The sequence below is a fragment of the Stenella coeruleoalba genome (assembly GCF_951394435.1).
Source record: "Stenella coeruleoalba genome assembly, chromosome: 7".
Classification (NCBI taxonomy): domain Eukaryota; kingdom Metazoa; phylum Chordata; class Mammalia; order Artiodactyla; family Delphinidae; genus Stenella; species Stenella coeruleoalba.
This window is the reverse complement of record NC_137153.1, coordinates 42,610,426-42,633,131: the sequence shown is the minus strand read 5'-3', so window position 1 is coordinate 42,633,131 and position 22,706 is coordinate 42,610,426. Positions and strand designations below refer to the sequence as shown.

The 22,706-nt window shown below is 44.2% G+C and overlaps 2 protein-coding genes across 2 annotated transcripts in view; both read right to left on the bottom strand.

Moving 5' to 3' along the window:
• Positions 1-366: 366 nt before the first annotated feature.
• LOC307188823 (translationally-controlled tumor protein-like) lies at positions 367-1,339 on the bottom strand (the record flags this gene model as incomplete). Its single annotated transcript, XM_079926483.1, has 1 exon — positions 367-1,339. The coding sequence occupies one exon, from the start codon at positions 1,337-1,339 to the stop codon at positions 812-814; it is 528 nt and encodes a 175-aa protein (XP_079782609.1). The 3' UTR covers positions 367-811.
• A 12,269-nt stretch (positions 1,340-13,608) lies between these two features.
• The window catches only part of DCAF12 (DDB1 and CUL4 associated factor 12), a 42,735-nt gene continuing 33,637 nt past the window's right edge, over positions 13,609-22,706 (bottom strand). The window contains exons 5-9 of the mRNA XM_079927373.1: positions 21,938-22,131; positions 20,891-20,956; positions 19,343-19,505; positions 17,364-17,542; positions 13,609-16,840 (exon numbers count right to left, since the gene is read on the bottom strand). Coding sequence (XP_079783499.1) covers positions 16,682-16,840; positions 17,364-17,542; positions 19,343-19,505; positions 20,891-20,956; positions 21,938-22,131 — 761 coding nt within the window. The 3' untranslated portion in view covers positions 13,609-16,681. The remainder of the gene's footprint in view (positions 16,841-17,363; positions 17,543-19,342; positions 19,506-20,890; positions 20,957-21,937; positions 22,132-22,706) is intronic.

The following is a 22,706-nucleotide window of genomic DNA, read 5'->3' as shown; positions in this document are numbered from 1 at the left end:
TTTTATTTTATTTATTTTTTATACAGCAGGTTCTTATTAATCATCAATTTTATACACATCAGTGTATACCTGTCAATCCCAATCGCCCAATTCATCACACCACCACCCCTCCTCCCTGCGTTGTCTGTAAAGTTTTTGATTTCTCCATCAAAATGAATGAGATCCTTGCCAGGTAGAGTAATCTTGGTTGTAGGTTCTTCTCTTTCATCACTTTAAATATATTGTGTCAGTCCCTTCTGGCTTGTAGAGTTTCTGATGAGAAATCAGCTGTTAACCTTATGGGAGTTCCCTTGTACGTTATTTGTCGTTTTTCCCTTGTTGCTTTCAATAATTTTTCTTTGTCTTTATTTTTTGTCAGTTTGATTACTATGTGTCTCGGCGTGTTTCTTCTTGGGTTTATCCTGCCTTGGACTCTCTGTGCTTTCTGGACTTGGGTGGCTATTTCCTTTCCCACGTTAGGGAAGTTTTCGACTATAATCTCTTCAAATATTTTCTTGGGTCCTTTCTCTCTTCTCCTTCTGGGACCCTTATAATGTGAATGTTGTTGTGTTTAATATTGTCCCAAAAGTCTCTTAGGCTGTCTTCATTTCTTTACATTCCTTTTTCTTTTCATTTTATTTTTAGACAACCTACATGACATGTTTTTTTATTTTCTTCAAAAACAGTGCCTCCGCTCCAAACAAATCAACATCAAAATGAAGAGCTCAAGTTGACATCAGTCCCATTTGTCTAAGTCCTGGTTTTATGTGGATGAAAAGCAGCAGCCAGCCAGTTCTGATGAGCAGGTGATAGATCCAAACAGCCAAATTTGTTAACATTTTTCAATTTCTAGACCATCCTTAAAGAAAATCCTATTTGGTATCACACAATCCTCACAGTAGTCCAGCAGAGCAACCATGCCATCTGGATTCATGTTTTCACCAATAAAGAACTGATAGTTTTTGAAATTAGCAAGGATGTGCTTGATTTGTTCTGCAGTCCCTGTCATAATAGGTTTTACTCTTTCTGGTCTCTGTTCTTCAAGTTTCCCTTTGATTGACTTCATGTAATCCTTGATGTAGTTCTTGTAGGCTTCCTTTGTGAAGCTGGTTTCTTGCACGTGATTGTTCATGACAGTATCCACACCAGTGATTACTGTGCTTTCAGTACCTTTGCCCTCAGGGCCTTCAGAGGAGGCATTTCCACCAATGAGCGAGTCATCAATGTTACCCTCTCTCCTACTGACCATCTTCCCCTCCACCTCCAGACACAGCCTATCCGCAATCTCCCGGATCTTGATCTCTGATGAGATGTCAGGGAACATCTCATCATGGTTGATGAGGCCCCGGTAGATGATCATGATGGCGACTGGAGGGAGACAACGGTGGCACTAGCTTAGTAGGAGCCCGGAGCTCAGAGAGAGCGCAGTGCAGCAGAAGCGGCACTTGCAGGGAGGGGGGAGTGGGCGGAAAAGCCATTCTTTTTTCTTTATTCTGTTCCAAGGCAGTGAATTCCACCATTCAGTCTTCCAGGTCACTTATCCGTTCTTCTGCCTCAGTTATTCTGCTATTGATTCCTTCTAGTGTATTTTTCATCTCAGTGATCGTATTGTTCGTCTCTGTTTGTTAATTCTTCTAGGTGTTTGTTCTTTAATTCTTCTAGGTCTTTGTTAAACATTTCTTTCATCTTCTCAATCTTTGCCTCCATTCTTTTTCCGAGGTCCTGGATCATCGTCATATCGTTATTCTGAACTCTTTTTCTGGAAGGTTTCCTATCTCCACTTCATTTAGTTGTATTTCTGGGGTTTTATCTTGTTCCTTCATCTGGTACAAAGTCCTCTGCCTTTTCATTTTGTCTATTCTTCTGTGAGTGTGGTTTTCCTTCCACAGGCTGCAGAAGTTCTTCTTGCTTCTGCTGTCTGCCCTCTGGTGGATGAGGCTCTATGTCATTCTTTTAAAGGTTGTGCCCTGCCCCTTCTCTCCTGTTTCAAAACCAGCAAGGACAGGGACTTCCCTGGTGGCGCAGTGGTTAAGACTCTGTGCTCCCAATGCAGGAGGCCTGGGTTTGACCCCTGGTCTGGGAGCTAGATCCCACAAGCATGCAGCAACTAAGAGTTAGCATGCCACAACTAAGGAGCTGGTGAGCTGCAGCTAAGACCCAATGCAAGCAAATAAATAAAACACACACACACACACACACACACACACACACACACACACACACACACACACGAGCTGATTTAAAAAAAAGAACCAGAAAGGACAAAGTCTGTGAGGGGGGAATGTGCTTGTGTGTTCTGGGAATAGCAAAGAGACTGGTTTGGCTTGAGCCTGGTAAGCCAGCAGGGAGCAGTAGATTGAGATCCAAAAATTGGAGACGACCTTACAACGGTAGAGAGCTTGAGGTTGATTCTACTCTGAGAGATGGTAAGCATTGGAGCGTTTTACAGAGCGGTGTCATGATCTGAATTTACATTTTTAAAAGATTGCTCAGGCAGCTGTGTGAACAGACTGTATGAGGAGTGGAGGAGCTTGGGAAGGTAAGGAAGCTGGAGACCGGTCAGAAGGTGAGAGATGATGTGGCTTGGACCAAGGAGGCAGCAGTGGAGTTGATGAGAAGCAGTTAGATTTTAGATATATTTTGAAAATCTACCTGACAGGAAACACTGTGGATGTCGGGTGTGAGAGAAAGAAATGAGTCAAGGATGACTCTAAGGTTTTTGGCCTGAGCAACCGGAAGACTGAAATACCATATATATGAAAGAAATCAGAAAATGGCTGGGGGAGGGCAGGTTGGAATCCATGGTGGAAATTTTACTGGTTAGAGGCTTGAACGAACTTTCTGGAATGATGGGGATGTTCTCTCATTTAGAGTGGTGGTTGCCTGGGGGTAAACACTGTAAAAACTCAGTGAACTGAATTTTTAGTATCTCTGCATTTTATTTTATATAAATTATACCTAAACACACACACACACTTTTATTGATAACGGGGAAGACTTAAGAAAAAAGGAGTTTATTTTAAAGGTTACACATGACAGAGAATGGGATCCATATTGGAAACTCGTTGAAATTGATCCTCCCATCTCTCTCATGGGGGTCCCTGCATCTCCCCGTGCTTCGGCATCTTCATCACTTTCTCTTTTTTTGTTAATAATTTTATTTTATTTCATTTATTTATTTTATTTTATTTTACTTTTTTTGTCTGCCTTGGGTCTTCATTGCTGCGTGTGGGCTTTCTCTAGTTGTGGCGAGTGGGGGCTACTCTTGTGGCTACTCTTTCATTGTGCTGCGCGGGCTTCTCATTGTGGTGGCTTCTCTTGTTGTGGAGCATGGGCTGTAGGCATGCAGGTTTCAGTAGTCGCAGCACGCGGGCTCAGGAGTTGTGGCTCATGGGCTTAGTTGCTCTGTGGCATGTGGGATCTTCCCGGACCAGAGATCAAACCCATGTCCCCTGCATTGGCAGGTGGATTTTTAACCACTGCATCACCAGGGAAGTCCTTCATCACTTTCTTAAACTGTGACAATCAACAAAACAAGCTGATTTGTAGTATTTGCTGATTTCTGTGACATCAATATTCCCACCATATTTCAAGCCACAGGCTACATCAAGCTACAACATCATCCTTGGAGGCGGTAGATTGAAGTAGTGGAGAACACAGACTTCAGTGCAGGCAAGTTCTTTACCTCTCTGGGACTGTTTCCTCATCTGTAAAATGAGAAGGTGCTACTAATGCTGTCTCCATAGGGTTGTTATGAGGATTAAAGGAGTTAATATGTGGCATCTTGTACCTTTTAACTGTTAATAGCTCTGCTGTTACTTTACTGTGTGTCCTTGGGCAAGACCCTTCCTCTCTCTGCATCTTAGTTCCTGTATTTGTAAAACATAGAGGTTTTGTTATAAATACTCTTTGAAGTCCTTCCAGCTCTAGAAGTCTTAGGGCCTTCTATGACTCCAGTTACAGAGAAATCTCAGCCTCCCTCTCTGGGTTTTAAGCTCTATTCCTGAAATCACAGGTACAAGGCACCTGAGTGGTGTGAGAAACAGCCAGGTAGATTCCAAAGTGGATTCAGTCTGAAGTGGAAAGTTAAAATTGTCAGGCTTGATCTCAGCCTGGGAAAACTCCTCCTGAGCCAAAAATTTCCAGCATTTGCGACTCTTTAACTGGCAGCTCCAGGTGCTGGTCAGTTTGAACTGCTTCATTTGGATGCCTGCCAGGAGCCTTTGTTTAGGAACTTTCTGATTTTCCCCTGCTAAGTAGGTACTGAAGGGAATACCTTTTTTTTCTTTTCTTTTCTTTGTTGTTTGGTTTTTTTTAAAATTTTATTTATTTACTTATTTATTTTTGGCTGTGTTGGGTCTTCGTTGCTGCACGCAGGCTTTCTCTACTTGCAGCAAGCGGGGGTTACTCTTCGTTGCGGTGCACGGGCTTCTCATTGCGGTGGCTTCTCTTGTTGCAGAGCACGGGCTCTAGGCGTGAGGGCTTCAGCAGTTGCGGCACGTGGGCTCAGTAGTTGTGGCTCGCAGGCTCTAGAGTGTAGGCTCACTAGTTGTGGCGCATAGGCTTAGTTGCTTTGCGGCATGTGGGATCTTCCTGGACCAGTGCTCGAACCCCTGTCCCCTGCATTGGCAGGTGGATTCCTAACCACTGTGCCACCAGAGAAGTCCCTCTTTTCTTTGTTTTAATGGAAAGAAACAGTAATAAAAAGAAGAAAACAAATACAGAGAGAGACTAGGTTAATAGAAATAGATTAATAGAAGTAGAGAAAAAAACACCAAGAGAAAGAGGTTTTTCCTACATTTTCTAACAAAAGAAGACAAATACAAACAGAGCTGAAGACAAAATAAGAGCTGATTCCTACCACAAGTCTGGAGAATTTCTCGGAAAGGATCATGTTTAAAATAAATACACATGCAGCACAGGTGGAGGTATTTCTTGCCTTTTCCTCTACCAACTCTTAAGTCTGAGGTAACTCCTGTAACCCCTACTCCCGAATGCCCAATGGAATAATTTTACATATTTTTCCATTCAGACCCATATTCTCCTGGTTAAATTCTGTAGGACCTACACTTATCACCTTAGAACCAAAGATTCTAAACTGAAAAGTGACCTCAGAGCATACCTCCTCTCCCTGCAGTATTTTACATATGAAGAAACCAAGGCTCAGAGAGATTGAGTAACTTGTCAAGGTACCACAGACATGTGACAGAGCTAGGTTAGGTGGTAATTCATATATCTCAGTGGCACTTGTCCTATCTATGAGGGTCCCAGAAATAAACAGATGGATAATTGAGAGTTTAATAAAGGAAAAGCAACAAGAAATGATGCAGTATCCCAGGGCCAATGACAGTGGGAAACTTGATCACTATGGGACCTGAGGGGACAAAGGGAGGAAGCAGAGAGCGTATGAAAGGTGTCTGCAGAGACCCTGCTTTTAGGAAGGTGGGGTGTATGATGGGGAATAAACAATCTCACATCCCTCTTTTTCCCACTTTTAGCCTCCATTGGCTGAACGTAACTAGAAGCCAGAGGACAAGGAAGTCTGTTGATAAAAGACCAAACTGAGGCACTGAACAGGGAGGGTGGAAAGCAGATCTGGAGGCTACAAGGAAGCAACCTATCACCATTCTATTCACTGAAATTTCAAACAATGCTGTTCATGCCCCATAATTTGGCCTTAAAGTGTGCAACACAGCAAGTTGTCAGGAACGTAAGATACAACAGGAGTCAAGAAAGCTCCAAGTTAGGACACTGAGCTGTCATATAGTGCTGGAAGCAGAAGACTAGCTGGGTGGATGGAAGTTTCCAGGGGCTGCTCTGCTCCTCAGCCCAGTGCCGAACCCACACAGACTTGGCGGAGAGCCTTTCAACAGCCCAGGCCCTGCCCTCAAGGAATGCAAGTCTAGTCTGCAAAGGGTGAGGCCTGACCGTAGATGACTCCTCCTGGAGACCTGCATGATGCTGATGGGCAGGGAAGACTTCTCCACCAGGGCGACTTTCTGGAGAATCAAAAGTGATGCCAATTAGGGCTTCCCTGGTGGCACAGTGGTTGAGAGTCCGCCTGCCGATGCAGGGGACACGGGTTCGTGCCCCTGTCTGGGAAGATCCCACATGCCGCGGAGCGGCTGGGCCTGTGAGCCATGGCCGCTGAGCCTGCGCGTCTGGAGCCTGTGCTCCGCAACGGGAGAGGCCACAGCAGTGAGAGGCCCGCGTACCGCAAAAAAAAAAAAAAAAGTTAAAAAAAAAAAAAAGTGATGCCAACTATAGGAGAGAGGGGCTGGCGTCTCTGTCCTGGGACGTGTGAGGAGATAGTTTGGTGGAAGCTCAGGGAGACCTAGGGAACCTTCTCCTTCCTCAGAATAAAGTTACTTCTGCAGGCATCTCCTGATTTCACAGTTCCTTTTGGCTGTATCTTGTCTCCTCCTCTCCCACTCTTATACCTCTCCTCCCTGAAGCCAAAGGAGTCTGAGGTGGAGTTAATAAGATTCTCAAAAGCAAGTTAAGCCAGTTCCTGCAGGCCTGAACATGTTCTGTTGAGGAGTAGCCCCTGCAGAAAACTACTGTCCCCAACTGTAGCCACAGTCAGCTACAAATAGTGCAGAAAGAGGGGTAAGAGCTCAGAGAAAACACAAATCGGCACCTGACTCCAAACATAGATGAACCCAAACTGGACCTGTAGATGCTGGGGCCTTGCCTGCAGGGCAGAGCTAAGGCTCATCGTGCCCTAACCCTGGTCAGCAGTGGCCACTTCTAAAAACATCTCTTTCCTTGAGGCCTTGCTCCAATTCTACCAGCTCAGCTTCTAGCAGAGTTCTAAGAGAAGCTGCATTCCAACAATGACTCAAGAAGCCCAGCTTTCAGCTTCTCTCTCTAGGGTTGTTCAGGTCCCCTGTGTCCTAGGGAAAAGCCACACATGGCTCCCTTTGGCAGGAGCAGCCTGGCTAAGCCTCTCACCTCTCTGTGGTTAAAAGGGGAGGATGCAACCAGGAAGTGTAAAGGGGCCCCTAGTTCTAGCTTGGGTAAAGGCCTGGCTGGACGCTTGAAGGCTTGGATCCTTTTGTCCAAGATAACTCCAGCTAGTTCCCATGCTCCTGGCTGTCCCATAGTCACAATTATTTGGACTGAGTTTAGGTGAGGGAGGTTGGCCATCTTCCAGGGACTGTGAAATCTACGAATGCTTCACAGTTGTGCCCTATTTCAAAGCACCTTCACATCCCTTATCGCAGAAGTTCACAATCAGCCCAGAGAGACTCAAACAGCCTACAGTCAAACAGCTGGTTAATGATTAGAGACAGGATACAACTAGGAACATCAACCTCAGATCCAGTGCTCTTTCTCCAAGCTGCCTCCTACCTAATTCCTCCAACCAATGCTCAGTTTATTGAATTTGGAGATGCCCTGGCAACATCCTGTTGTTCCTCGAACAGCAAGGTCTATCTGGCTTTAAACAACACACACACACACACACATACTTTTGAGAAATTGTGTGCATATATTTTTGTAAGTCAAATCTGTACATAAATGCATAGGGGAGCTTGGTTCAAGGATTGTCACTCTGAAAAGTTCATTACAAAACAAAACAAAAAGACCTCCTTTAAGACTTACATTACACTACAGCCCTGCCTACCTCTCCTCCCTCCCTTCTTAAAAAAATGTTTTGTGCATATCTTTGATCACACTCCATATGGAGTTTGTTTATACAGGGGTGGTGCCTCCAGAGGTTGGGAAGTAAGTTCTGGCTCCCCCTACTGGGCTCATGATGAATTCATTGGCCCAAAGGAATTTTCTCAGTCTCCCCAGAAGATTCTGGGGCTCTGGGGACGATCATGTTCCTGCCTGTGCTTGGAAACACCCCAAAAAACAGGGCTCCCTGAGGAAGGGTGTGATCATAGAAGACTTTCTAAAAGAGTTAGGTCCTGAACTACACCTTGAAAGATTTTGACAGGAGGAGTTGGTGGTGAGCAATCTTGAGAAAGGGAAGTGCTGTGTGAATTGAGAGGATTGGATGAGCTGGCTGGCCTAAGCAGGATGTTTGTACCCCAGGAAAGGGAAGTGAGGAATTTTCGTTCTAGGATTTTTGAGCAAAGGAGCAATCAATATTCTCTCTCCTCCTTTATTACTAACTTCTTATTCACAACCAGCACATGTTGAAGAAAAACTGGGAGGGTGTATTTTAAGTGACACTACTAGAAAATACAGATAAGCAAAGGAATAAAAAAAATATCATTGAGGGACTTCCCTGGCGGTGCAGTGTGGTTAGGAATCCGCCTGCCAATGCAGGGGACATGGGTTCGAGCCCTGGTCCGGGAAGATCCCACATGCCGCGGTGCAACTAAGCCTGTGCACCACAACTACTGAGCCTGCGCTCTAGAGCCTGTGAATCACAACTACTGAGCCTGTGTGCCACAACTACTGAAGCCCATGTGCCTAGAGCTCATGCTCCTCAACAAGAGAAGCCACCGCAATGAGAAGCCTGCACACCACAACCAAGAGTAACCCGTGCTCGCCACAACTAGAGAAAGCCCACACGCAGCAACGAAGACCCAATGCAGCCAAAAATAAATAAATTCATTAATTTAAAAAAATCATTGAAACTCTGCTGCCAAGAGACCCACTACTGACATTCTAGTTATAACATTTTAGATTTTTCCTGTATCTAAATGTAGATATGTATGAATTTTACAAGAGATCCTGCATTAGAAGCTGGCTTATAACTTTGTTAATAATATATTCTATGTTATAATCATCCTATGTCACTACATATATATTTACTTGTTATATACCACTTTTAAAACCTATTATAAAAAAATTCTAACATTACATAATTAGAAATACTAGCATCATAAGCCCCCATATACCCATCTTGCAGCTTCAACAATTATAAAATTACCTCTTTAAAATAATCTAGGGACTTCTCTGGTGGCACAATGCTTAAGAATCCACCTGCCAAGGCAGGGGACATGGGTTCAATCCCTGGTCCGTGAAGATCCCACATGCCGCGGAGCAACTAAGCCCGTGCGCCACAACTACTGAGCCCGCGCTCTAGAGCCTGTGAGCCACAATACTGAGCTTGTGGGCCTAGAGCCTGCGCTCCACAAGAGAATGCAATGAGAAGCCTGCCCACCGCAACTAGAGAAAGCCCGTGCACAGCAATGAAGACCCAATGCAGCCAAAAAAATAAAAATAATCTAACCCTCTGGATTATTTATTTATTAGTATTTTTTTGGCCACACTGCGTGGCATGTGGGATCTTACTTCCCCAGCCAGGGATTGAACCCGTGCTCTTTGCAGTGGAAGTGCAGATTCTTAAGCATTGGACTGCCAGGGAAGTCCCCCTCTGGATTATTTTAAAACATAACCTTGACATCATGTAATTTCAGCTGTAAATAAAATATCTCTAAGAGGTAAGATTAAAAAAACATAATCAGTAAAACAAACAAACAAACATAATCAAGGTATCATTGTTATACCTAGAAAAAGTAACAGTAATTCTTTGCTATTATCTAATACTCAGTCAGTGTTAAGTTTTCCCTGATTACCTTTTTTTTTTAATAGTAATTTTTTTTTTCTTGGCCGCATCGTGTGGCTTGTGGGGTTGACCAGGGATTGAACCCGGGCCGGCAGTGAAAGCTCCGAGTCCTAACCACTGCACCGCCAGGAATTCCCTCCCTGATTATATTTTTCAGTTACATTGTTTTGAATTAGGATGTAAACACCCTCTACACATTAGTTTTCTACGCCTGTCTCAAGTCTCCCTTAATATACAATAGTTCTCTTTTTTTTGTGCTAGTTGTTTATTGAAAAAAGTAGATCATTTTCCTTACATTCAGCATTTGGTTGTTTGCATCCCTGCTCTACCATTAATATGTTCTTCCATCCACTGTATTTTCTGAGAACTGATAGATCTAAAAGCTTACTCAGATCAAGTTTGATTTCCTGGCAAGAATACTTCTTAGGCAATGCTGTTAACTTCCTATTGTGACCCATCAGGAGGAACATAGTATGTAGTGGTCTCTCTCTGTAATAAGATTGACCAGAGAATATTTAAAATTTTTATTTAACCATTTCCTTATTAATAGACTTAGGATACTTCCAGTTTTTTGTTTTGTTTTTTTGCTAATTAACGCTACGACAACCATTCTTATACATCTGTCTTTGCATGCTTGCCTAGAATATTTCCTAAAATTCCCAGAAGTCTGGGTCAATGGATATAATCAATAACTTTTTTTTTTTTTTTTTTTTTTGAGGTACGCGGGCCTCTCACTGCTGTGGCCTCTCCCGCTGCGGAGCACAGGCTCTGGACGCGCAGGCTCAGCGGCCATGGCTCACGGGCCCCACCGCTCCGCGGCATGTGGGATCTTCCCAGACCGGCATGTGGGATCTTCCCGGACGGGGGCACGAACCCATGTCACCTGCATCGGCAGGCGGACTCTCAACCACTGCGCCACTAGGGAAGCCCAATCAATAACTTTTCAGTGCAATAAATACCAGTTTGATAGGCTAAGCCTTCCTAATAAAGACCACAGTAAATAAAATAAACCAGTAGCCCAGGAACAATAAAGTCAATGCTGACTTTTTCTGCTGACTTGGGCATCCTTCTCATTCTGGCGAGCAGGTCCAGGTCTGCACAGGCAGGCACAGGGCAGATCCTATTGTAAAGCTAGTTTAGGTATGTTAGGCCTTAGCTAGATCTTCTATTTTCTCCTGGTATCAAGGGGACTGCAGAGAGCTGTCCATGTTATTGGCTAATAAATTCAGGATGGGAAAGCATCCTGAGACTCTGCTGTCTACACTGTGAAAAGATGACCTAGGGTAAAAGTTAAAAATGTTGAGGCAGTTTGACACAGTTAGGAAAAAGCAACCAGAGGTAGGCAGTTTGGGGGATTACTGCCTCGGTCCTGGAAGGAACAGGTTTGTCAGACAGAAGCAATTAAATTATGGTTCTGAGCTTTAATTTTTGCGTTTACAAGTCTTAGCACTACTATATAAGTACATTTGCTCTTTGTATCATCATAGAAAAAAGTTTTTCTTAAATCTCAAATGTGATTTCATAAAAATTGGTATCTGAAAATTCCTTAGACTACTCCTGTATTAATTTGCTAGGGCTGCTGAAACAAATTACCACAAACTTGGTGGTTTTAAAACAACAGAAATTCATTCTCTCACAGTTTTGGAGGCCAGAAATCCAAAATCAAGGTGTCAACAGGGCCACAATCCTTCGCAAGGCTCTAAGGGAGACTCTTTCCTTGACTCTTCCAGCTTCTGGTGGCTCCTGGCATTCTTTGGCTTATAAATGCATCACTCCAATCTCCTCCTGTCTTCAGGTCATCTTCTCTGTGTGTCCCTGTACATCCTTTTCTGTCTCATAAGGACACTCTCATTGGAGTTAGGGCCTAGCCTAACACAGTATGAGCCCATCTTAATCCTTCCCCTAATTACATCTGCAAAGACCTTATTTCCACTTAAAGTCACACTGAGGTTCTTCTGGTAGACTTGAATTTTGCGGCGACACTATTCAACCTACAATTCCCAATGTTTTACTGGAAACCGTTAGGAAAATAAGATTCATTTAACAAACCTGCTATATTTACCTGCTTTGAGGACAAACTGCTTGAGGATCACTGCTTATTCTTCTTAGCCTTCCCTGCACCACTAGAATAGTTGTTGTGGATCCAGGAAATCTAATGTCTAATTTGAACTCCTGTCCTCATCATAAAAGATTAAAAAGAAAAATGATGTCCAGAGGGGAAAAGACTTGTTTAAAGTCATGCTCATAAGCAGCAGCAGGAGATCTATAACTGAGCCCATATCCTCCCCTTTCAGTCCACACTTACCTTGCGCAATTGGCATTTGGGGGTGGCATGAATTTACCTCCTCCAGGGAAGAGCAATAGTATCTTTTTTTTGGGGGGGGGCGTGCCGTGCGGCATGCTGGTTCCCCAACCAGGGATCCAGGGATTGAACCCCTGGGCTCCCTGCACTGGGAGTGCAGAGTCTTAACCACTGGACTGCCAGGAAAGTCTCTCTCTTTTTTTTTAGTATCTTTAATTAGGTAATATAACATCCCCCTTCCTCAAGAAAAAAGAAAGGGCTAATGGTGGGAACTTAAGCATGGTGATTGGCACAATAATTCTGTGTTTCTAGCAGAAGGCCCTGGGGGCAGAGAGCTGCAGTGGTGGTAGTTAAGGATGTTTCTTGGGCAAGCAACACATTACACGGCCCAAACGTACACTCCTCAGGCCAACGTACCCAGCACAGTGTTCTATGCATCAACAAACGGCCTTGACCCTGGAGACAAAAGAAGCTGCATTATTTTTTCCAGTCCTCTGTCCAGGCTGTCACCAGCTAAGAAAAATGTAGCTACGAGTAAGGGAAGTTTATTTTCTTTAAGATGGGAGTTGATCATTTGTTTTCTTCCTGTTCTTAGCACTAGGGATGTTAATTACAGCTCTGAATACTGCTTAACAAGAAACGCAGGAAACATGTGACTCTGAGCTCAGTTAATGAGTATTATTATCTTTTAAAAATTCTGATTTCGGCAATTACACACTAATCAAGAGTGTTCACATATGAGGCTCAACCCAGGGGGAGTTTAAGAGGACAGCTCATACCTGTCTTGGAGAGCTGAATCATGAGTTTACAGTCCCATCTTGAGTTCAGTTCACACCTCTGTCTTTAGTGGTAGTTTAGAAACAAATTTCTCACATTTGTTTCTCTAGATTATTCTTTGGAGGAGCTGAAATGAGGGCAGGAGAACCAAGCTAATAAACCCGAACTTTCTTTTGTCTTCATCAGTAATTCCAGAATTAGAAGCCCACGTTTCTACCTTCCCAAAGCTTCCAGCCATTTCAGCACAATAGCATGAAATGAGATGTGGCTAAAAGCAAGAAACATTGAGTGTTCCTCTTCTCCCCTTTCCTCTCCACATTGTTGTCTCCCAGACACCAGCCAACTGAAAAGGAAGGAAAAAAACACTTGGGTCATAGGATCTTACAAGATTGACCCCCCCCAATCCTAAGCCATGGGTCTTGACACCCTGCTTACTTTTCCTGGGTACCTGCTCTAGGAAATGTATGGGATCAGAGGGCCCTGGACTGGCAATCTTTAGCTTTATTAGGAACACTAATAAATTTAATAGAAAATTAATAGTTAATTAAAAAAATATATTTATTTTGACTGCATTGGGTCTTCGTTGCTGCATGCGGGCTTTCTCTAGTCGTGGTGAGCGGGGGCTACTCTTCCTTGTGGTGCGCAGGCTTCTCGTTGCAGTAGCTTCTCTTGCTGCGGAGCACGGGCTCTAGGCACGTGGGCTTCAGTAGTTGTGGCACGTGGGCTCTAGAGCACAGGCTCAGTAGTTATGGCACACGGGCTTAGTGGCTCCACGGCATGTGGGATCTTCCCAGACCACGGCTCGAACCTGTGTCCCCTGCATTGGCAGGCAGATTCCTAACCACTGCAGGACCAGGGAAGCCCTAGTTAATTAATTTAATGGACCAGATTAATACTAATCAACTTCGGAAGTGGCAGGCATGAGGGAACCTGGGGCATAAATGAGGTTCCAAAGACTTCTGCAAAAGGACCCAAAGGATGATGGGAGGAGCCAGCAGCCCATCTGGAATGAGGCATGCGCCTGAGAACAAGGAAGTTCTTTCATGGCCTGGGAGTAAGGACTGCTGGCAGGAAAGGGAGGGACCACATAAAGTCCACAAAGCCCTTCTGTGATACACACTTTGCTGCAAAGTTTGGTTGGAAAGTGAGAGCAGGGCCAAGATTCCACAGAGGCCAGAGGTCCAGGCCAGGCCCTTCCCACATCCTGTGTCGCCTTTCTCTGAGCATGTTTCATGCACATGAGTCCCATGGTAACCCCAAACCTCAGGTTGTGAGAAGCATGTCTGTTTTAATCTGCATTTCCCCAAAATAATTTGACCATGGAGCATTTTGCAAACACCAATTACTGTTCCATGGATTGGGGATTCTGAAAATCTCATTTTGGGAAAGGCCAATTCCAGTCCTTTTCCAAATGTTAACTCTTCTCCTCTAGGAAGCCCTCTCACTTGCTTCAACTCATTCACCTCCCCCTTCCTGTTTTGCAGCCTGTGATCATATAGGTAGGTGCCTGTATGAGTCATGTTCTGAATCAGTCTCTAAGTTTGGGGCAGCTGTATTCAGCTTGCCTGGCTCTGTGGCCCAGCCCTGATGGGTCTCCCAGAGATGACTGAAGAGAGTGGTAGGGTTCAGCAGTCTGCCTTTCTCTCAGCTATAGCCCCAAACAGCTTCCGGGAAGAGCATCACTCACTATGGACACTGTATCCTCTCTTAGAGCTATGGTTCCAACTTCAAAAAAATGATACTGTTCCCAGGGCACTATCACACTATCCACTGAAGCAGACGGGGCCTATCACCAACCCTCGTTTATGTTAGAGGAGCTGGTCACGTTGCTCACATCCACAGTGATTCAGAGCAAGGACTAGCACGCTCCCTCATCTTCAGTCTGTTTTTCTCTCCAAGTACCGCACGACTTCCCCCGGGCATACCCACTCTCAACTGGACTCCAGAGCAACTGATCTTGGGCCAGGGCTGGGGACAAGAAGCAAAAGCAGGTCTTAGTGTTTGTGTGTTTGCCCTTGACCTGCCTTTACCCTTGAGGGAACTCCTGTGTTCTTCTGCTCCAAGCAATCCAACCACCCCAAGCTGACCTTCCAACCAGTCATTTGGGGCCTTTTTCCTGCTGTCTCTTGGCTATACATACTCAAACTTTGCATTGGAGTAAGATTTATTTATTTTTTTTACTTGGCAAAAAGTCAAGTGCTACATTTTTAAAAACAAAATCTCAAACAATCAAATGCATTACCCATCACAGAAGAGGGTCTGGCAACAGTACAAAACATCCTACTTAAGATTTTTTTTTTATACAAGTAGGTTTAAAATGAGTTCTGTGAGAACTAAGAAATCTACAGCTTGTAGTTTAATAATAGAAAAAAATTAAGACAATTAAAAGATCTGTAGCATCCAGCATTTTGCTTAATTCCCTGTTTTATAGCACCTATTTCTCTAGGTTAGAAGATGAGAATTCTAGAACCTGTGGTGTATGCCTTGTACCACAGCAAGATAGGGTGGACCTGCTGTCTCCCCTCCCCACCAGCCCCCATCACCAAGGAGAAGACACTCTTTTTTTTCAATCTCCCCACTTACTCCCAGAGCAGAGGGGGATAACTGGGAAAGCAACTTAGAAATCAGAGTGCAGGAATATGACTTCCTTTCCCCAGAATGGGCTGCTGACAGAAGCAGAGTATGTGTTTAGAATGGTGGAGGAGTTTGTGGGTGGGAACAGCTATTATCTGCAACATGATGCATAAAAAGCAAGGAGTAACTGGACATCACGGTCAGTTGCCTGCAAGTTTAAAAACCTCAGACTAAACAGACAGTTCGAGGGAGGAACAAATTACTAATCACATAGATGCTTTACATGCACACCACTGTTGGCTGTAGGCCACCTCATCGCCATCCCAGGGCTGAGCCAACAGAGTGGCTCCACTGTACTAAGAAAAACAAACATTACACACAGGAAGCACTCACTACACACAGATAAATCCCCTGTTCACCCCCACCCTCCAGAACTGAACCCAATTTAGAAAACAAAAGCAAAATCCACTGGGGAGATTCGAAGAAGGGCAAAGAAGTTTCTCCCCAAAGCCAAGGGGACCGAGTATGTGAATTTTAGCAGACTTGAGGCCCCCAGCTCCAGGCCCCTGAGAAACCAGATCAGGTCTTATTTGAGAGGAGGGAGAGGGAGGTTTGGATGTAGATTCTTTTTACGAAGTCCTACCAAGGCTTCTGTAGCCTCCAGAGCTGCATCTTGGATGGAGACCCTGATGTTTTGGGGGGAGTGGCCATTGATTTAACCAGATGGGAAACTGAAGTGGAAGTGACACATACACAGAAATGTTCTCACCTGGGGGACACACAGATGGGAAGGCAGGTGGGAGATGGATTACTTTGGAGTCCTGGCATGAGTCCCCAGGAAGCTTTCAATCTAACTCAAAGGGTTTCCTACTGGTGATTTGTTTTCCTTTCTATTTTTACTTCCTATAATCAGTGTTGTTAGACTTTACAAAACAAGATAAAAACTAGTCCCAAAGCTGGACTCTGTGAATATAGTTGTTTCTTTTATAAATATTTTAATTACAGTAATCCTCACTCCAGATAATTTCAGTGACAAACGGTACTCGCAGGCACACAAGTTCTCACACACACACACACACACACACACACACACAGCCCCCAAACTTTCACAGAAAGTCTGACAGCAACCATATAATTATAAAGGAGCCCCACCTCTCAAGAGTGAAGTAAGGGTGAGAATGACTATGTCAACCTAAAGAAGCCAGAGGGGAGACTGTGTGTCACTTAAAAAAAAAATATAAACAGGAATTAACAATGTCTGATTGAGAAGCCAGAAAGAAAAAAGATAGTAAAGTAAAATTCTGCTTACCAAAAGGGAAAAAAGGAAAAAAAAAAGAGAAAACCCTTTAGATTTCTGTACAGAGGTTCTTCCTGTCAAGTGCCTAAACCATAGGCAAACTCTGGCATTCCCACTAAAATATGAGGGACTCACACCACTGGAAAAAAATCAAAATAAGAAATGGAAACTGAGGATGGAAGTTAGTGAATTTCTGTGCATTCTGGGAGAGACTTAGTTGCCGTTAACTCCAGAGCCCAGCGTAGTTTCCATGGAGTCCTGAAGGGAGGGGTCCTCCTGCCACGAAGAGCTTCGTTCCAGACGAGTCGTAGCAGTGTGTGTAGACAGCGTTGGGGAAGGAATCAGTGTCCGAAAAGTAACTCCTCCAGGTTTCGTCATGATTCTGTGGGAAACAAGAGACTCTGAGCACTCGCCGTGGGGCAGAAAAGGGAAACAAGGGACAAGAATGCTTTCTGGGCTCCTTAAGAGGAGAGGGTCCTATATCTATACAGGAGACTGGTGCTCAGGGGAGCTGGAGCCCCATTTTTCCAAATGAACATTAGGGAGGAGCCAAGCAGGCTGAAGAACTGCTACACAAACCGAAGGTCTTCTCAGGACTGCTGGAACCAAATGCTTTCACAATTCACTGGCAGCCTCAGTGGGAGGTTCCTCTCCTTCCAGCTCTATTATCACCTGGGGGTTATTCTGGGCCAACCGGTGTGTCTTACTGGGCCTGTTTTCCCACAGACATGCAGACACAAAAACAAAACCAAGGGAAAGTGCCTTTCTCTGCTCCAAGGAGTGTCTCTTACTAGTGAAAAACTATGTGGTAGGTGGTGTGTCAGTGGGGGTGGGAGTGGGTGGGTAGAGTGAATACAACTTTTCCGTCACTGTCCAGTAACCATGTGAGGCATGGGCTTACTCACCAGCCAGCCTCTGCCAGTTGTTAGTTTCAGATTCTCCCCTGCTAGTCTGGGCTTGGACCCATAACAAGCTGAGAGCCTCTCTTCCAGGAACCTCTGAGCTCGGATGTCATAGAATAGCAGGGAGCCCTGCCCTGTGCCCACAGTGATGATGTGCTCATAGAAGCTCACTGACCGGATACCTGAGAGAGAGAAAAGTAAAGGGCAATCAGGTCTGCTAGCCGGAACTTCTCTGACACTGAGTTCACATGGCAGCCCTAAATACCACAGCGCCTTTCCCAAGGCAGACCTAGCTCACACACAAGCCAGAGAACCCCGATGCCACACTGCCCATCCACACACTAACAGGAATTTTCCCATAAGCCTCAGAAGTACCAAATGCCTGATGATGCCCAAGATGCTTTGGGCCCAAGACCGTAAGTATGCCCTGAACCTGCTTGCCTCCCCTCGACTCACTCTGAAGCCACCTTTCATAACTCTAAGTTTTTCTCCATTGTATGTTTCCAACCCGTACTGAAACTGAGGGTAATCTGCATATTTACAAATCATTACATTAACAAGGACTTTCTTGTATTTGACCTAAAACCACTACCATGGCACTGCAAGAGGTCTTTATCTGGTATTAAGTGTGTTATGAGAGTGGCAAACAGCCTAGAACTGAAGCACTCAAAGGTGCACTGTCTCTCACTGTGAATTTAAGACAAGTCACCTGATCACTTTGGGTCACAGGGAAAATACATCTGCTGCATCTGTGGATCAGATAAGTGCATGGGATGTGAAGATATCTCTAAGTACAAAAGAGGTGCTCACTAATATCTGTGAAATCAGTATTTCCTTATTAGGTTTGCAAGCTACTCCTGTAACAGTAACCAAAATCTCTTAAAACTTCATTGCAGACATCATTCCGGCCAAGACTATTTATTCTTTCCCTTACTACTTTCCTTACACACATTAGTCTCTCTGTTCTGAAATGTATTTCAAGAATAACTGAAACCAAATCTAAAACAATGGCCAAAACTGCAGCATCTACACAAAAATAAATACTACTTGAAAGAGAAGATACTGTGCCTTTTAGGACTCCCAGGATAACGTAGCCACATTTTTGCACGAGAAGGGGGACAATGTCAGATGAAGAAGGAAACACATTTTGTTAAGTTGGACAACCTGGATTCTGGTCCCTGGCTGTTCCCCTACCAACCTGTGTGGTGTTTGGCAAGTTATTTAACCAATCTGGGTCTCAGTCTCCTCATCTATAAAATAGGGTGTAAACTGCTTCCCACAGGGTCCTTGGTAAGATGAAATGAGATGTCAGACAAAGGTATTCTGAAATCTTAAAGTACAGTACAAATGTAAGTCTCTTTTTATTCCTCAATGAAGAATGAGGGTGCCCTCAGAGAGAATATGCTATTAAAGATTGGGAGGCGGGGGGGCCTGAAGCCTAATTCACCCAGTGGGTAAGAACTAAACTGAAAATTTTCTTCAGCTTTATTGAGGTATAATTGACATAGAATACACTGCACATATTCAAGGTATACAATTTGAAGTTTTAATATATGTATATATCCATGACACCACCACCACAATCAAAATAACATATTTATCACCCCCAAAAGTTTCCTCATGCCCCTCTGTAAAACCCTCCTCACCCCACCACATCATCCCTTAGCATAAAAGAATTTTATAGTTCAGGTAGGGTCCCAGCAAAAAACTACCACAAGGAGTAGGGCTCTGTGGAAGAACAAGGAAACCACCAATACGCTGACTATTGGTTTCCATCAAAGGCTTCTGTGGCCACACGTTTGTGTGCGGTGTGCGAAGCTTTGCTGCCATATGCAGGTATTCCATCTCCCCTCTGTGTCACCAAACACCTCCACCAGGTTCCATAAAGATCACTATATTTGTTTGGATCAATATTGAAACTGAAGGTCAAAACCCATTCACAACGCAGCTGTAAGCCTGAGGGGCACATGGGGGCCTCTTACCACTGCCTCGCTCCCTGGAGCAGACAGACTTGACGTTGTATGATGGTTGCCGTGGATCCAAGAAGGAGACATGAGCTTGGGAGCCCACTGCATACACCGACCACTCACTACCATAGGCCAGGCACACATTCTCACGGCAATATGGCAATTTGGTGGAGAGGAGCTGAAAACAGAGAGAGAAGAGATGCACCTATGGCATTACCGGAAAGCACACGGCAGGGCATTGTTCTTAGATGCCCACCTCTGTGGGCTTTCCTCATATACCAGACAAACAAAGTCACAGACAAAAAGACATGTACCAATTAAGGAAATAACATCCTGCTCCACCCCTACGTATGTAAGAGAAAGAAAGAATGATGATACTAAACAAGATCTAGGTACTGAAGAGGACCAGTTAGGGAAAAAGGTCAAGCTCGAATTAAATAATCAGAAGCAGAGAGAAAGGCCAAAAGCCACAGGCTGTTTCCAGGGATAACCCCAGGGCACTAAAGCCAAGGTCCCACTCTGTTCTCTCTGCTGGGAAGAGCCACTACCCTTCTCACTGATCTTCAGGTAAAGGGGCTGATTTCTGGCTACCCTCAGCCTAACTCCCCAACTGTATGGGAGTTGTACAGTATAGAAAGCACACTCGTGGGACTGCTCAACCCCAGGTAACCCCAATCAGCCTTAACCCTGGATCCTTGTCATTTAGCCAATCCTCAGTGGCTACTGCACGTAAGGGACCAAGCAAGGTCAGTGGAGCTCAACGGCTGCTGTGACACGAAGGAGATCAATAATTCCTGGAGCTCTGCTTCCTCTTGAAAAAGAGTCTATCATAGAAGTTATAAGCAGCAAAGGCCTCTGGAATAAGAAGAGGACAAACGATCCACGGGTAGGTTTAACTTTAGGTAAAAGGTGCTTGCAAATACTGTAAATTAAATCCATACCTTACATGATTATTTTAGAGATGATTAATCTTAGTTTAATTGATCTTCGGTTGCCAAGGGCTCCTAACATTTAGGTTTTTCCTGCCCTCACAATATTGCAAATAGTCAATAATCCATAAGCAAATACTTAAATGCACTGTGGATTGGAAGACTGCTAGTTAAAGGAGTCTCTCAGCAAGTCTTTGCAATGTGAAAGAATCACCCCCTCTTTTTTTTTTTTTTCCAGTTCTGGACATTAGTTTAATCAGTCATTTTCACCTTCTCTGAAGAGCATAAAAATGTACTCAGTTTGCCAGTATCCCTGTCATGAAATTGCTGTAAGTTGTTCTATATTAATTATTTCACAGGAAATAGACAGATCTCTTATTGTTGGGTAATGGAAATGTGTAGATTATCCTGTACATGTTACTCCGATCAACTGATAACATAGTTTCTGCTGGGTTCCCTCTGACTTCTTTAAAAGACTTTTAAGAGGGGCAGGCCAGACTCAGAATTTCATTCACTATGCAATCACATGCCCAGATCCTTGGAGAATTCGTGCCTTAGACAAGAATGAAAAAGTTTAGGGAGGATTAAAGTATTTTAACTATAAGGTGAAACTACTAAGTCATGTTCATCATACCTTAGACAGTGTATTTTCAGCCTTCCAGAGATGAAAGTAGCCATCCAGAGATACTGCTCCCAATTCCTGCAAAAGCAATGAAAAACAGGTTATACTCACAGCAACTAATATATAACAGTAAGCAGGGGAAGACCCTGCAGGTTGGGGTCCTCCCATTACTCACTCCTATCCTATGATGGTGCCAGGGATTATCAGCCCATCATCTTACCCTAGAAAATGCAGCTGTACAACATATTAAAGCAAGGCTGCTTCTTGACAGAACCCAAGAAGCAAGTCCTGGTTTGAACATAGACACCCATGGTTAAAAAAGCCCATACTATACAATCATACACATGACATCCTGTTTGATAGTTAGAGCAGAGCATGCACATGAAAGACAGTTTTGTAAGTCTCAGTGTGAGAGCTTCTATAAGTAGAGGGTCTAAGCTGGGAGAGATAAGTCTACCCCTAACCCATAAATATGGATGAGAGATAGGAGGCGGCTAAGGGAACTACCCCTCAAATTGTGGCCCAATTCAAATTTTGGGAAAAGAGCCTTTCTTCTCTTCTGGCTCTGGGTCTCCATACTAACACTCTACTTAATAGCCCAGCAGTTTCAGATCTGACTCCAATGATTAAGTTAAGACTTGATGGCAGTGTTGAGAAGAGGCAGTAAAGAATGAAAAGAAACTGAATACAAGAGAGAAGAAAGTGATTGCATGTAGGAAAATCACACCCAAAATAGAGCACCGGCAGGATCACGTGCAAATGAAGACAGTCAAATCAGAGTGGCCCTGGGGAAACTCTGAGAGGCTAACAGATATGAACCATCCAGAGAATACTCAATGCAAGGGGTGGCTTTCATAATTTCAGTTATAATCTTTCTCAGAGAGAGATTATAACTAAGCATCCCTCAGCCTTCAAGAGATGCTCTGTGGGCTCAGAACTGAGTTATGTAGTAAGGTCTGACTTGGGGAAGGAGAAGGAGGACAGTGCACCTCCCAAGACATAAGCCAAGAATCTGAAGCAAGAGGAACAGGCTTCAGGGAACCTTTGGCAAGCTCATACCTTGTTCTTGTTGTTGAAGGCCAGAGCTCGGACCTTGCAGTTGTCAGGGTTTGTGTCCTCCTTGGGGATGTCCTTTAAGGCCTTGTGAGTGATGTGAGCATACACAGGGACCTGTGACACATTGTGCCTTGCGTCACTTTTGGTTAACACATCATCTGTCACCTCCCAGAGTCCCATAGAACCATCGCGTGAGCCTGTAGGGCAAGGAAACCACAGATGTCAGACATATCCAACTTTCCATGAGACAGTCCCACAGAAGCCAAATGGGATTTCTTAGTCTAGCTCTTTGTGCACCATGCTCATATGTGTTGAAGCCTGGCCAGGTGGCCCACACCAAAACAGAAAGCAGTATGTATTTTAATAGCTACACCAAGAGGATGATTCAACTGAGGTGTAGGAGTTAAAATATAACCTTTAAGTGTAACGTAGTTGGTGGGACTTTTGCAAAGAGAGAATACATTTGATAAAGCTCAGTAATTTTCCAAGCCAAATGCTTAGGTCACTTGGGCATGCATGCATAGGTGATTTCTACTAGGCAGTAGGGTTTGGGAACTTCCACTCTAGATCAGTGATGCTTAATATTTTCTGAGTCATGTACCCCTCTTAGGAATGTTAAAGACCCCTTTCTCTAGAAAAATACACAAAAAACCTACCTTGCACACTCAGTTTCAGGGAGCTTCATGGGCCTCTTGAAGAAACCATAATCCCTGAATTAAGAATGACTGTTCTGGGCTTCCCTGGTGGTGCAGTGGTTAAGAATCTGCCTGTC